The 15,001-nt window shown below is 32.5% G+C and overlaps 1 protein-coding gene across 1 annotated transcript in view; it reads right to left on the reverse strand.

Annotated features, from left to right (window-relative positions):
• Window positions 1-15,001, reverse strand: part of btv (dynein cytoplasmic heavy chain beethoven) — an 89,716-nt gene that overhangs the window by 65,756 nt on the left and 8,959 nt on the right. The window contains exons 8-20 of the mRNA XM_089236050.1: window positions 12,471-12,544; window positions 12,144-12,300; window positions 8,711-8,880; window positions 7,637-7,829; window positions 6,230-6,457; window positions 5,086-5,184; window positions 4,005-4,144; window positions 3,621-3,849; window positions 3,089-3,216; window positions 2,749-2,995; window positions 1,670-1,819; window positions 920-1,122; window positions 69-221 (exon numbers count right to left, since the gene is read on the reverse strand). Of these exons, the coding sequence (XP_089092176.1) occupies window positions 69-221; window positions 920-1,122; window positions 1,670-1,819; window positions 2,749-2,995; window positions 3,089-3,216; window positions 3,621-3,849; window positions 4,005-4,144; window positions 5,086-5,184; window positions 6,230-6,457; window positions 7,637-7,829; window positions 8,711-8,880; window positions 12,144-12,300; window positions 12,471-12,544 (2,171 nt within the window). The remainder of the gene's footprint in view (window positions 1-68; window positions 222-919; window positions 1,123-1,669; window positions 1,820-2,748; window positions 2,996-3,088; window positions 3,217-3,620; window positions 3,850-4,004; window positions 4,145-5,085; window positions 5,185-6,229; window positions 6,458-7,636; window positions 7,830-8,710; window positions 8,881-12,143; window positions 12,301-12,470; window positions 12,545-15,001) is intronic.

Genomic DNA, 15,001 nt, shown 5'->3' on the forward strand with positions numbered 1-15,001 from the left:
TGTATTTCCATCAAACTCATATATATAGGGAATATAAATATGTAGGGAACATAAAGCAAAACATTTACTTGAAAACAATCCATTCTTCATTTCCAATATTTTTCAGTTCTTCATGGAAATCTCTAATGAAAAACCATATTTTTTCTGTATTCCCCAAATCATATTCTAACTCTGGCATCTGAAAATCTGGATGCTCCAAACTAAAGTGTGTCACAGCATCCCTAAAAAAAAAGGGTGAAAAATATGGTAACAATAATGATTTTTTTTACATTATCAGGTGAATATAACAGACAGCCGCATTCACCAATACAGTTTAAACTGCAATCACAGGTGAAAGGATTGAAGATCAAAACGAATAGGTTAAATTGAGGATTTTAACCAATCCGTGTCGATCGCTAATCCTTTAACCTGCAATTGAAAACTCTGTCTGTGAATATGGCTATTAGATAACTCAAAAATTTGTGATTTCAGGTCAGTACAAAAAGATGAAGCATCTTGACATACGCTTTGATATGCTACAATTAGACAATTAGACAGGACACAACCCAGATGGAGTTATTTTTGTTTGCTTCAATACAGGTTATGCTAAACATACACTTCATTAGTGTTCAAATGTATTTTTCCCCTACAACACCTAAAATTGAGTGGTCCAGTTGCAGTATTCACCCAACAAAATATGTATACATTCCTCTAGAAGAGGAAGTTTGCAGTAAAATATTTGAACAGTTTTCTTTTTATAATAGTAAAATAAAAATGTTTTTTATCTGGTCTAAAAAATATATGTGTGAGGAGGAAAAATATCCCCTCAATTTTGATACATCATTAGATGACACTTTCCATTTATATAGTTATAAAAGCTCACAAAAACTTTTAAAAGCATTCAATCTTTAGAATATGTATAAAATAAAAAAACAATTACCATATTTTTCTCTGCCATTCTTTTAATGAATCTAATTCATCTCTCTGTTCTTTAAGAAAACCCAAAACTTGCTCTACATATGCAGAATCAAAACTAAAAGCTTCACTTTTAGGTTTTAATTGTTTCCATTTAAGGGAGAAACGATTTTCATCTTGCATGCAGTTTCTAAGTTGAGAAGACAAATTGACTTTCAGAATTTCTTCCTATAACAAGAAAATGATAATTTATTTTTTGTTATATGAGTTTTTCACTGAACTTGTAAAACATCTTCATCTAAAACTAATAAGATTGAAACACACTTTATAAAGAAAGGCATTTCACACACAGACACATCTATTCATTTTTTTATTACCAGGGGTAACTGTGAAAGCTAGGATCCCAATTAACATCATCATATAATGCCATTGCCAATATAGAACTATCATGGACTGCTAACTACTAAAGCAAATTAAAATTATGAAATAGATAAACTTCAGAGTAAAAAATTATCATTCAAGCACCTTACATAAAAAAAAAATTCTAATTGAATCGTTTTGTTCAGAAGAGCTCATCAGAGAACAAAAGCAAATTAAAAATAAGTTAGAGAGCTTTTCATTTAATCACTGAAAAAATTATTTCAAAGTCAAAATATATAGATTTTAATCTAATGTATTTCTTAATGTAAAACTTCATACACAGAAATCATATTTTTATGATATATATAAATGATAAATTTTAAAAAAATATTTATTTTCCCTAAAAATACTACACCTGTTTTTGCATGAAATTATCATGTTGGGCTAACATTTCTTCAAGAGAAACCCACTGGCCTTTCAAAAAGTCCAGTTCTACTGAAGCTGATCGATTCCATTTCCCTAGAAATTCATTCTTTGAGATAGCTTCTTTATAAGCTTCGAAAACCTAAAATAAAGAAATTTGTATTTTTTTTAATTGCTTTGAACAAGTTTAATTTGAGTTCACTCTGTGAATAAAAATAGGACTGTACTTATTTCTCCTATACATTTTACATATGAAAAGTACAATGAAGAAGCATCCCACAAACCTTCTTTATCTATTAGATAGCTACTGTTTGTAACAGTATTTTTGTTAATTTTTGCTTATGAATGCATAAAGTGTATTTACTGTCATGATAACAATAAATTTTAAATAATTTTCTATCATAAATATAGTCATAAACTTGAAAAAAAAAGAAAATGTTCTATGGATGATTAGGTCTATTACACAAATAAAAAATTTGATGATAATTTAAAACTAGTAGCAGAGATTCTTTCCTTCCTCTTCATGGAATTACAAATCTATATAAGTAAAATTTATTTTCTGTCTTTGTGTGTATGTTCTCTATACAAATTTACAAAATTTAAATCTATCAGCACAAAAAATTTCGCATATAAACCAAACAGGACCGGACTTCAATGATGAGCTGCTTTAAAAGTTTGTAAGATCTGGGCAAAAATCTGTCGGGCAACAATGGTTTCTGAGCCCCAACAATCACTTTCAGAATGTTCACTTTGGTTACTGTGGTTGCCTAGCAATGCCTTTCAGACATGCATATGCCTTTACAATAGATTGTCACTTTTTCATTTCTCCCAGTAATTGAAGAAAACTTCAGCAATGCAGAGTATTATAGTTAAGTAAGTAACAAAAGTGGCTGACTGCATATATAAATAGCTCTTTTCTTAACAACAAAAATTATTAGAGTGGTGTTATAGTTCATTTAGTTTGAAGGGAACCTACTCTGTCATGACATTTTTATCATAAGAACAGTGAAAAAATTTGGAAAAAATAATGAGAATAAAAATAAAAGATTGAAATAATTGATTCAAAATTACTTTGTTTTTCTCTTGCACCACTTCTTCCCTTTTTTTACTAGCTGCTGTAATATCATCAATAGATTGTGGATGTTCTGAAAGAGCAGCCACTGCTTTCTTCAAAAATTCCTCAACTAAAGCAACTGTAGACATGATGGAGTGGCGAAGGCACTTTATCAGGGAGCGATCCAGCTCTGATATTAAAAAATCCACAAAAGCCTTTATGGGCGAGTAATTCACAGTAATACAACCAAAAGTCTCTTCATCACTATAAAAAAAATTTGTGATTTAAAAAAAACCACAATAGAAGAAATCAGGTTATTTTTCAATCATGCATTTATAGGATCATGAAATTACATACACCAATAGTTTGCTGAAATCCTGGCTTTTTGCTTTAATAGCTTTAAAACTTTGCTTCCAATCCTCAATGGTGCAGCAATGAGAATCTACAAATTCTTCTAGATTTATTGTTGCAAGTGAAACCCACTCCTAGAAATTGTATAAAAGACAATACATTTGTAGTTCATACAGAAACAATATCCAGTTATATAACAATTCCAGGTACATGAAACCTGGCATATGATGACCCTCCAGATATGATATATAAGCAAAATTTTCCGTATTACCTCATGATATATTTTTTTATTAAATCAAATATGTTTAACTGAATTTTTGGTCCTTTAAAGTTTATAATAATAAGGTTTGACTAGACTAATAAAAAAAGTGATGCAGTGAAATTTTTTGAGGATCTATGAATATAGTGAATTTGTAAATCTGCAGCAAATCAAATTAAATAAAGTTTTCATAAATGAGAACTTAAAGAAATATTAATGAATTTTGAAAGGAGGAAAAAAAATAGATCTTCATTATGAGCAAAAAATTAGATATTTTACTTTAAACTTTGTTTTTGCTCCTTCTAAACGAGAGAAAAGGTCTTCAGCTGCTTCATAAACACTCAAAAACCGTCCAGCATTTCTAGTCATCATAACTGGAAAAATCAAGTTTCCAGATATGTCATTAACTCCCTTGAAGACCATGGGTGTTAACAAAAACTTCTTAACTTGACCATAATACTTCGCTCGAATTTCTTCAATTTGAGGCCTGTACTGTAACTTTCCATTCCTTTGAATAATAAGAAAATTTAAAAGCAGAAGTTGCATCTGATAAATGTAAAACAAGATATCCGATTAATTAATAAATGTTCATTGATTGAATTAATGCAATAAACTTGAGACCATAAAAATAAATAATCATTTGAACCATATTTTCTTACTGACCTGAAAATTAAATCAACTTTCATTTCTGGCATATTTTCATTAAGTTCCTCAAGGCCTAGTTGATACTGATATTCCAAAGCTTTATATAGTTGTCGATCCCAATGTGATCTCCATGGGCGCATATTTTCATTATCAAATCCCTTAACATACAGAAAAAATGCAGTTTAAAAAATTGTTAGTTTAGTTACTGTTCAATCAATTATACAAAAGCTCACCATGATGTAAATTGTGAATATTTCCAAACATGCGTTTATGGGAGTATATTTTAATGATTGTTAATTTAATTTTAAAATTAATTTAATTTTAATAATTTAATAATTTTACATTAAATTTTTATAATTACGTCTCTTCCTGGTGAAGTCCTTTGAATATATGTGTTAATGCAGTGTTTGATCAATAAATAGAAAATTAGTTTAGGTACTTTAATAAGATAGGATAGAATAATTGGATAGTTGCTTTCTCAGACTCTTGCTATAATCACAGGGAGGTAGTTTTTAGTTGAATGAAGAGCTTGACAGATACTTCTTGTTGGCTTGAATATAATCTTAATACAATTTTACAAGTTTCCAGAGTCTGTCAGTAATGTAGGAGATAAATGGAAGGAATGCTTTTCTGCATGGTGGTTCTTCATTGTTTCTCTGTTATTCTTTGCTATGATGCAGAGCTTGAACTACAGCAATAAAACACCAATCATATACTTGTCAAGGTTTTCCAGTAAATTAATTCCTTCAAGGCTCAATTTATTATGAGTTTGACGGTAGAAAAAAAGTATAATTTTTAATTCCTATTTTTTTATGAACTTAAAATCTTCAAACATTATTGCAAAATTAACTGGCATGGTTAACTTTCAGCGCTTCCATCAGTTGAATTTCTCTCAGCCCAAGCTGCAATTGAGAAATTCCAAAATGGCGGATAACTTATGCTACAGAGTTAGGCTGAGAATGGGTTAAAGCTCATGTAGCAGATGCATAGAGCAGAACTCGTGTGACACTCAACTTTTTTGAAAAATTAAAAAATAAATTAGTAAGTTACAAGAAAGTGAGGTAAAATTGCAATTGATAATGAAAGCACAAAAAAATACTTGTTCTTGTAGTTTAGCAAATATGCGTCGAATCTCGAGTATTGAATTTTTCCATCTTTGTTGTTGTCGTAGAAGATCAGATGACATTAACTTTACAACCTAATGGTGTGAAACCATTGAAAAAAATATTAAAATAATTATTCTGCAATAAGAATATATATAATAAATTTTTGATAAAAAATTTTCATACATAGAAAAAAATTAAATTTGTTCAATTAAAAATTACATTATTCTCTTATGTTACAAATAAGCACATGAATTCAAGCAGAAAATTCATGATTTGTGCTGTAGTGTGATGATTTAAGTATCACGATGACTAATTAAGTATCACAAGGTATTAAATCATTTTAATTAAGTACCACATTGTTAAAGCCTGGCTCAAATCAGAACAGTGGTGGTTGGCTGAAGTCTGTTTTTTTTACAGTTTTTCAAACTTAAATCCTTTAAACGGTTTTTGAAATTTTCTTGATCCACATTATAACTGCCACATTGGAAATGACTAAACTTTGAAGAAATTGTCACATATTTTCAAGAAGGGTTTTTTTTTTTCAATGGCAAGCTGATAAATGCTTCTCCCCCCCCCCTCTCCAAACAAGAAAACTGACTCCACCCATCGCTTTCATTTCCTTCACTATGATACACATGACACCTGTCATGAAGTGTGTCAGTCACAGTGCCGTCTTAATGCATGGACCAACTCAAGGGCCTCAAGAGAAAAGAGGCCTCAGAAAAACGAGAAGTAGTTGAATTTTTCGAGAATTTTCCAGGTAGGGCCTCAGAAAAATCACTTGGCCCGGGGCCCCACGAATCCCTTAAGACAGCCCTGCTGGCAGTTGATCAATTGGAGGGCAGGCGGAAATGGAAAACATGTTTGGCTGTAAAAACAACTTTAATGCTTATTTGGGCTTCACCAATGCTGAAATAAAAGCATTTTAAGAACCAGAGATATTTTGGGATGAGGGATATAAAGCAGATCGAGTCTGACAACATATCTCAGGATTGCCGCTGTAAGAGTCAAGATGCAAATGCAAGCCAGTCTTCCAGTCAAAACCACTCATTATCAGCATGGAAGTTAATAAATAACATTTTAACTCAAATATTTTAGATTTACATTAAAAAAATGTGAAATTGATGCCATGCCTACCACTTCTAAAACTACAGAATGCTGTTTGCGCAGCATCCTATTTTCTCGTGACAGCTTCTCAACAACTTTCTTCAGCAAAGCTATAAATTGTTCCAGAGCATCTGCATCCTGCCAAGTAATATTTGACTTCTCTTTAATTATACGGGTAAAAAGACGAGCTGATGACAACATCAGAGGCTGTTGACTAAGAATCATGTGGTCAGCAATAGTGCGGTAGAAGTTTGCCAACTGTTACAAAAAAAAAAAGAAGTATACCTGAAGTGATATGCAAACTAAGCTTTCGAACAAAAAAGTAATATAAATGCTGTAATTTAAAATTTTATAGACTAAATACTTCAACAGATCAACATGGTGAAATATCAGTATATACACGAATGGTGAAAAATGTATGGCAATACAGTGAAACTCCTACATAATAGTAATCCAGTTACTGGAGAAGCATATTGTTACAAAGGATTTATCATTATAGATGAAATATATTAACACTATGAAAATGCATTGGGATGAAAGAGTAAAACCACTATACAGGTGATTATCATTATACAGAGTATCATTATAATTGTACAGAGTATCATTATACAGAGTATCATTATAATTATACAGAGTTATCATTATCATTATACAGAGTATCATTATGTCGGATTTTCACTATACATATAAAAACAAAAATTACAAGCAATAAGGAGGTATAAATGGGGGTTCTATAATCATTTTTAAATAATTTTAAACTGGATAAAAAAAAAATCGTTATCTTGATATTCAATAAAATGTAATAAACATTCAGTAAAAGCCAATTAGTGCAAAATATTCAATATAATGAGAAATAGAATTTTCTGGATGTTGATGCCAAAACTGATATTTGGAAAGAAAAGTGATTTGCCTCCTCCGAGAATCGAATCTGGTTCCCCTTGCATACCGGGCAAGTGCGCTATAACCAATACACCAGAGACACACTTTTCAATTCCTTTTAACACGCATTAGTGGCGTGAAGTGCTGATTGGAGTCATAGCAGCCTCCCTTAACTACAGCAATTTTCGCCCCAGTTGGCATTTTTGTATGAAGAGATGGTATTTTTTCAGCCTGAATATACCATCTCTTCATACAAAAACGCCAACTGGAGCAAAAATTGCTGTAGTTAAAGGAGGCTACTATGACTCCACTCAGCACTTCACGCTACTAATGCGTGTTAAAAGGAATTGAAAAGTGTGTCTCTGGTGTATTGGTAAGCACACTTGCCCAGTATGCAAGGGGAACCAGGTTCGATTCTCGGAGGAGGCAAATCACTTTTCTTTCCAAATATCAGTTTCGGCATTAACATCCAGAAAATTCAATTTTACAGTATATTTCAGGCTGGAAAAATACCATCTCTTCATTTAATATAATGTCAGACGGAAAAAAAATATTAACCTGTTGCAAAGTTTTTGCTTGAAAGTAAAAGTTCTTCGCTTTTCCTTCAATTTCTTGAATTTGAGGTGGAATACTATAACCTAATACTCTTAACTGCCTCACTTCTCTTATCAAAGACACAATATTTGCACTATAATTTACAGATGGCTGTCCAAGCTCATCAACAACCACCACAGGCTGTCCTGCATCAATTCTACATAAAATGAAAATTAAACATAAAAAACAATACAAAAATTATTTATTAATCATGTAAAATACTTCTATGCCTTAATATATATTTTTTTTTTCAAAGTAAAACAGTTCTATAATATTATGTATTATTATAAATTTTAAAGTAACATATACGATCGAATCCCGTTTTAACGAATACCGTTATAGTGAAAATCTCGTTTTAATGAACACTTTTCTAATCCCCCAGATAAGTTTACATAAGGACATTTTTAAATAACCAGGAATTCCTTTATAATGAAACTTTGTTATAACGAAGTGATTTCTACGGTCTCTTGGAGTTTGTTATAACGGGATTCGACTGTAGTTCACTTTTTTCCCTTCAAAAAAGTTTGATTTGTTTAATTTGGTAACAGCTGTCAGATAAACTTATCAAAGGTCTTAGGGAAGATTTCCGGAAGTCTGGACAAAATAATCATTATTTTTTATTATAATATACTGAACATCATTCTGTAAAGGAGGTATGTGGTCTCCTTTATAATAATGGACCAAGGAATATGTGGATCACTTAAAGATAAAGAACTCCTAGGATAAGCAAATACTTCACTTACAGAAATACTTTCAGGAACCAAAATTTCTCCAATGCTTTAAGAGCGTTGTTGAAGTTTCATGCTTAATGGAATAATTTTGGCAACTTTTACCCAAATACAGAGGAGAGGATTTTTTAATCTCAATTATCAAATAAAAAGAAAAATCCTTATAAAGTCAAAGACAAACGGCAAATACTTCCACATAAAATAGAAAGTAAAATAAATTTGATTATATCAACTGAGCTGTATTGGAATAGTTTGAATGCTCAGAAAACAGAAAAGAAATTATTATGGGATTGACTGTTCAGTTTCTTACCCTAATGAATGATCTTCCAGGCACTGAAATACTTCGAAACACCATTTATCAAACTGAGATTTTTTATACTGATCACAATCACTGATAAAAGACTGTACATCATCATGAAGATTATGGTAACCATAAACGTCTTCTAATAACAAATTTGCCATTCTGGATAGCTCATTCACCTTTGAATATAGAAAAGAAAAATTTTATAACTTGCATAGCTCACTAATACATTCAACTGGAGCTTAATCACACTAAAAATGCCCTAGTTTTATATGTGGTACAAGAGACCGCAAATCAGAAAACTCATTTAGTCCTGTTTAATTACATATGTATATGACAAAGTAACTATCTAAATGAGCATGCAAATTCTGAGTGCAAGCCGGGGTTGGTAAAAAAAAATTCTTTTTTTTTTTAAAAAAACCAAAAACAGAGTTCTTTTGGTTTAAACCAGTTTTTTTTTATTTAAACCAGTTTTTTTTAATTTAAACCATTTTTTTTTTTTTTTGGTTTTAATAGCATTTACATTGAAAACGATAAATTTCTGAAAAAACCACTCAAACCTCTAATAATTAATTAAAATAAAATATTTATTAATGTACAGTTGGCCTCTGTATTCGTGGGGGTTACATTCTGGGGGGTGACAGTAAATACAAAAATACACAAATAACCGAATCATAGGTTTTTTTGTATATCTCGTTTATTAAACATCAGGAGAAGAGCAGGGTGATGCAGGGATAGAGAAGGATATGTAAAAGAGGGTGATGTTTTCTGAAAAATTACTGTGATTTCTGTTTGCCGTTTCTTCTTCATATCAAGTATGTTGGCTTCCTTTACTAATTTTTCAACATATGAAGAACGTACCATAGAATTTGAATTCGCGAAGCCCTTCCACTATGTTACACATGATGAACTTGTCCTCCATTTCTTTATCTTGATCTTCTTCATCTGGTACAGCTTCAGTTTCAGGAGCAAGCAGTCAGATGCATTAATTCCACTTTGGTTAATTCCCCTGAATTGCTATTAATTAAATGTTCAATTTCTTCTATATCCATATCATTGAACCCTTCTCTCCCCCCCCCCCCTTTCGCTAACGTGACAATGTCTTTTATAATTTCTTCAGTTGGCTTTGTAAAAATGATTGTGTACTGGAGCGCATGTTGTGGCCAAAGGTTAATACAACCAGAGTTGACTGTTTCTCTCTTAAGAGCTACCATGGCTCCAGTGATGACAGTAATGGCATTAGCGATAGTGTAATTCTTTCATACTTTCAAGACATTTTCTGCATTTTCACCATCTATTGCGTGCACAGTCTCCATTGCACGACATGTGTAGTGAGTCTTGAATGCTCCTTAATGTCCCCTGATCAAGGGGCTGAATTACTGTTGTATTAGAAGGCATATAAAGGACTTCTACACCATCAGCTTTGAGCTCCTTGACATCTGGGTGCCCAGAAGCATTATTCAATATCAAAAGAACTTTGAATGGCATGTCTTCAATCTCGAGGTACCTCCTGACTTCTGGAATCAAACACTGTTTGAACCAATCTAGGAAAAGTGTTTTCATTGTCCAAGCCCTTTTATTGTTCATCCAAAATACTCTAAGAGCTTTAACTTTTTCTTTCCCTTCAATGCTCGCGGATTCGCAGATTTGAAAATAATGGTGGCCTTTATCATGTGCTCACATGCATTTGCACAAAACAACATAGTAAGTTACTTGCCTTGAAACCAGGAGTTGGGTTTTCTTCCTGGGTGATAAATTTTCTTTATGGCATTTTCTTCTAAAATAGTGCTGTTTTGTCAGTGTTAAACACCTGCTGAAGTGCATAATAATTCTCTTCAATAATTTTCTGAAAAGTCTTTAGAAAATTTTCTAGCTGCCTTCTGCCTCTTGGATGCTATTTTGCAAAAACTATGATAAAAACTAGGCAAATACAGGGTGATTATGACTAAAGTTCTGATTTCAAAACACTGTAAAGTAAAAACCACTGGTTAGAATGGCTTGAAAATTTATATGAATGTTCCTGAGCCAATGGAATTTTGTATCGTAAAGGGGGGAAAAATACTTAAAAATGTAAAATAGATGACACTGTACTCATCCAGAGTGTGGGAAATTCGCTCGCAGAATGGATATGACAGCCAGGTGATATATTTAGGCCACTTTTATATGTTTTCTTGAAAAAAAACCAAACTGGTTTCTCCTTAAAATAATCACTTGTTTTTAAAGTAAACAACCCTGGTGCAAGCAGTCAAATTTAGGAATCTTTGGTACATTTTGAATTAACTCTTTATTCATTTGTGGTGGTACTTTTGAGTACTACATTCTAGCCTGATATAACGGCACCATTTATATCACAAAATTCTGGTGCTATAACAATTTGATCTTTGATCATTTGAGTCGCACCACGGTCATTTTCTGCACACGAGGGCTAATTCGACTGGGACCTACAATTTATTGCTGATTCCGAACGGCAGGCTTGTTTTTTATACTCATCGAGAGGTTGGTACGTTAACACCTCAGTGGGGGAACTCCCTGCGGAGCAATTTTTTGCTGCAGTCAAGTCGCTGTTTTCTGTTGTACCCCTGTGTCAGGAAAGTTTTCTGACAAGGACGAACCGGGTATCGAGCTCGCGACACCTCTAAACATCCTTTGGTACTTTAGGCGAGTATCTTATCGACCAGGCTACCGTTGCTATAACAAGATCTGCATTATATCAAATCACGGTTTAACACATATAAAGCCTAAAAATGGAAGATTTGTTCACTGAAACTTTCGGGCACTAAGTAGGTTTGGCACGACAAACATCGGGGAAGGGGACTATAACAGGGTTTGACTGTATTTCATCTAAATTTGCGTATCAATAAATGCACTAAAATGAACTTTTAGTGCAAGAATAGCAAGAAATGCTATCCTTTTTCTTGTGTGTCATGTAACATATATACGTATACATTTTATTTTTCCCCAGTAATAAAAGCATGCAATTTTGTGTGAGAACCTAATAAGTGGGTCAATAATAAACTAAAAAATTTTGGTTCATTTAACATTTATTTATTTTAGCATGATAATTTTTTAATTTATTTTTCATCTTAATTTCTATAACATTATATTACGTACATTATCATCTGTATGATGTTTAATTATTATTTTTTGTTTGATAAAAAAAAATTCAGTACCCAAAATTCAATGCCATAACTTAACTAATTAAAGTGTTAAAAAAATTTCTCTAATCCGCTTTTTTTACCAAAGCTATCAAATGATACCAAAATTGCATAAAAAATTCATAAGTAAATTAATTAAAGATTGGAAAAGTTATGGACTAAATTATTTGAATATCAAACGGGGCACAAAATCAGTTATGGTAGTTATAGCGAATTTAAAAAAAAACAACTATATAATAAAGTAATTGCTAGGGGGAAAAAAAAAGGAACTTTTTTAAATAACTCACTTTTTCTTCAATTTGATGCACAAGCATTATATGATTAACTATTTCTGAAGAACCATACTGTTCACCTATGCAGTTTCCCTGCTGATCAGATGTGCAAAGATGAAATTCATTCTTCAAAGATTTCACATGCTTTTTAAGCTCTGTAAGTAACATATCTCTAAAAATGCAGAAAAAATCAATTAATTTGTTTACATCAATTAATTGATTTACATTAATTTCAGCTCATTTAGATTTTTATATTGCACACAAAAGTACTCAATTATAATTTGAATTTCAACTGAAAATTCTGCATCAGGAAATCAGAGTTCACATATTTTTATACCCTACCGTTCAGCAGAGAGTTGCTTTCTCACTCCAGTCTGTTTAATCAGCTCTTCATATTGATAAAAATGTTGCACAACCTAAAAATTTAATAATACACAACATACATTTTATTAAAATTATGTAACAGATTTCTATACTTTGCACCTACGATGACTGAGCAAAATATATACACAGTTAGACCTACAGATGGACCTAAGAAAGTCAAATGAGTTCCAGAAATAACTATTGAAACCTTACCAGGTAAAAGATAGCAACACTTGGTTGAAGTTTAGCCCAAGCATCATGCTTGATACATAATTTTTAGTGAAAAGAACATTCTTTAAATAGAATACAAACTATTTGAAGACAAATAAACCCTCATTTTCACATTATAAGAAATCATTCTCAATGATTGAGAGAAGAATCTCAGATAAAACTGTTCTTTTTTATACAGTAAAAGTCAGTTGTAACAAGTACAGCATATAATGAGAATCTCACTATAACGAGTAATTTGAAAGTGATTGCCAATAGCTAATGTTTAGGATACGAAAATATTCACTCATAGCATTTATGAATGAAAATTAGAACACATTTGCTATAATGACAATGAAAACTCTTGAAAAGCATGTTTTATTTTCTCCTTCCTCTTACAGTTATACATAAAATGATCGGGAAAGAGTGGCATATTTTAAATCTCTTCAACCTATTTACAGGCATTTATAAATGAGACCTGTTAGTACCTCCCAATAGATAAGAGAACCACATGCCGTATCTTATTTTCTTGTTATATACACTCATGTCCATAAATTAAGGATAATGCCAGCTCCAGCAAATAAAGGTTAAGAAACAAAACAAACGTTACTTATTCATAAAGCCCATTTATTAAACAAAAGATAAAGAACAAAAACGATGGTGTATGTATGATACCATTCATAAAAACTGTGATTTTTGCTCCCTGGAGCAATTGTAAAAAATATCTCCTTTACAAAAACTTACTATTACATGGTTGGTATGATGGTTAATACATTGTATGTCTCCCATGCGATGAAATACAGTCCGTACAACGCCTAGGCATGCTGAGTATCAAATTATCTATCTGATCTTGAGGAACATCACTTCACTCAGCAAGCAATGCTCTCCGAAGTTCCCGTACACATGTAGGAGGTGGTCGACGGGCTGCAACTTGTCGGCCACACATGTCTCACACATGCTCTATCGGATTCAAGTCAGGTGAGAATGCTGGCCATTCCATACGGGCTATATCCTCAGATTCAAGGCATTCGTTTACGATGTTTGCTCGGTGAGGATGGGCGTTGCCATCCATAAACACAAATTCTGCGCTCATGGCACCCCTAAACAAACGTAAATGTTGTTCCAGAATGCTGTCCCGATAAATTTGGGCTTTCATGGTTCCGGTTTGAACATGCAGATCTGTTCTGGAACCCCAGTGTAATTCCACAGTAATTCCCCAGTGTAATTTCCGTCTGTACACGGTTTGCCTTGAAACTGTGGTACTCGTGGCAGATAGCTGACGAGACAGGTCGGATGCTGTGCTCCGTCTGCATCTTTTGGCAGTTATTACCAAATACCGGTCTTCATTCGGCATTGTAACTCGGGGCAACCTGTACTGTAACGTCTACTGACATTTCCGTTATCTTGGAATCGTTGCCAAAGCCTAGAGATGATACTTTGGGCAATTCAAAGTTCCTTGGATACTTCCATCTGAGTACGCCCACATTCCAGGCGGCTGATAATTTTACCACGTAAAAAAATCATCCACATGCGTCCTCTGTGTCATAACTATTCGCTTATGGCACTGAGAGCCTTACAGAACTCTTGTGTACAATTTCACTTCTTTGCCACCATTTCTTATATACCCCCTCTTACACTCTCGTCATTGTGACGTACTATCGGCATCATCTAGTGGCTTCCTGAAATTTGCATATCATTCTTGCAGATGTGTGTGATAATTCTACAGGTGAAATTTTTACTTTAGATTTCGATTTCCGTGTGATTCTGAATTATCCTTAATTTATGGACATGAGTGTATATAGAACGAGGAGAAGCATAAAATTTTATCTGCAGGTGTGTTGGTTGGGTAGGACCTCCCCTCTCCTTCCTTGCAATCATCCAAAACTGGACAAAAGGCAAATCCCGGTCTTAGGCCAGGATTATGCTATTAAAAAAAGTTTGATAAAAGATCAATAAGCTTATTGGTTACATTCGAGTGAATGCAATCAATAGGATTATTGGTTGCTTTTCAAGTTTTGTAAAGTATATTTCATCAAACTTTTATAGTGTAATCCCGGCCTTAATCATTTTCTCTGTGAAATTGCTTTCACTGAAAAATCTTGCAGCTTCTTTTTTATGTAAAAGTTGAATCAGTGAGATAGTCTCTGTTTTTTTAGCCTTTTTTTGATATGGAAAGAAAAAAGGAAAAGTTTAGCAATCGAAAAAACTCAATTTTATTTAAATGTGAAAAAAATAATGAAACAAAAGTGCAATAGCAAAACAATTAAGGCTTACATCATCAAATTTTTTTTTGTTATAAAATC

The sequence above is a fragment of the Pholcus phalangioides genome, unplaced genomic scaffold, assembly GCF_987345545.1.
Source record: "Pholcus phalangioides strain wild (caught in Gottingen) unplaced genomic scaffold, Ppha-v1.0 ptg000009l_1, whole genome shotgun sequence".
Taxonomy (NCBI): domain Eukaryota; kingdom Metazoa; phylum Arthropoda; class Arachnida; order Araneae; family Pholcidae; genus Pholcus; species Pholcus phalangioides.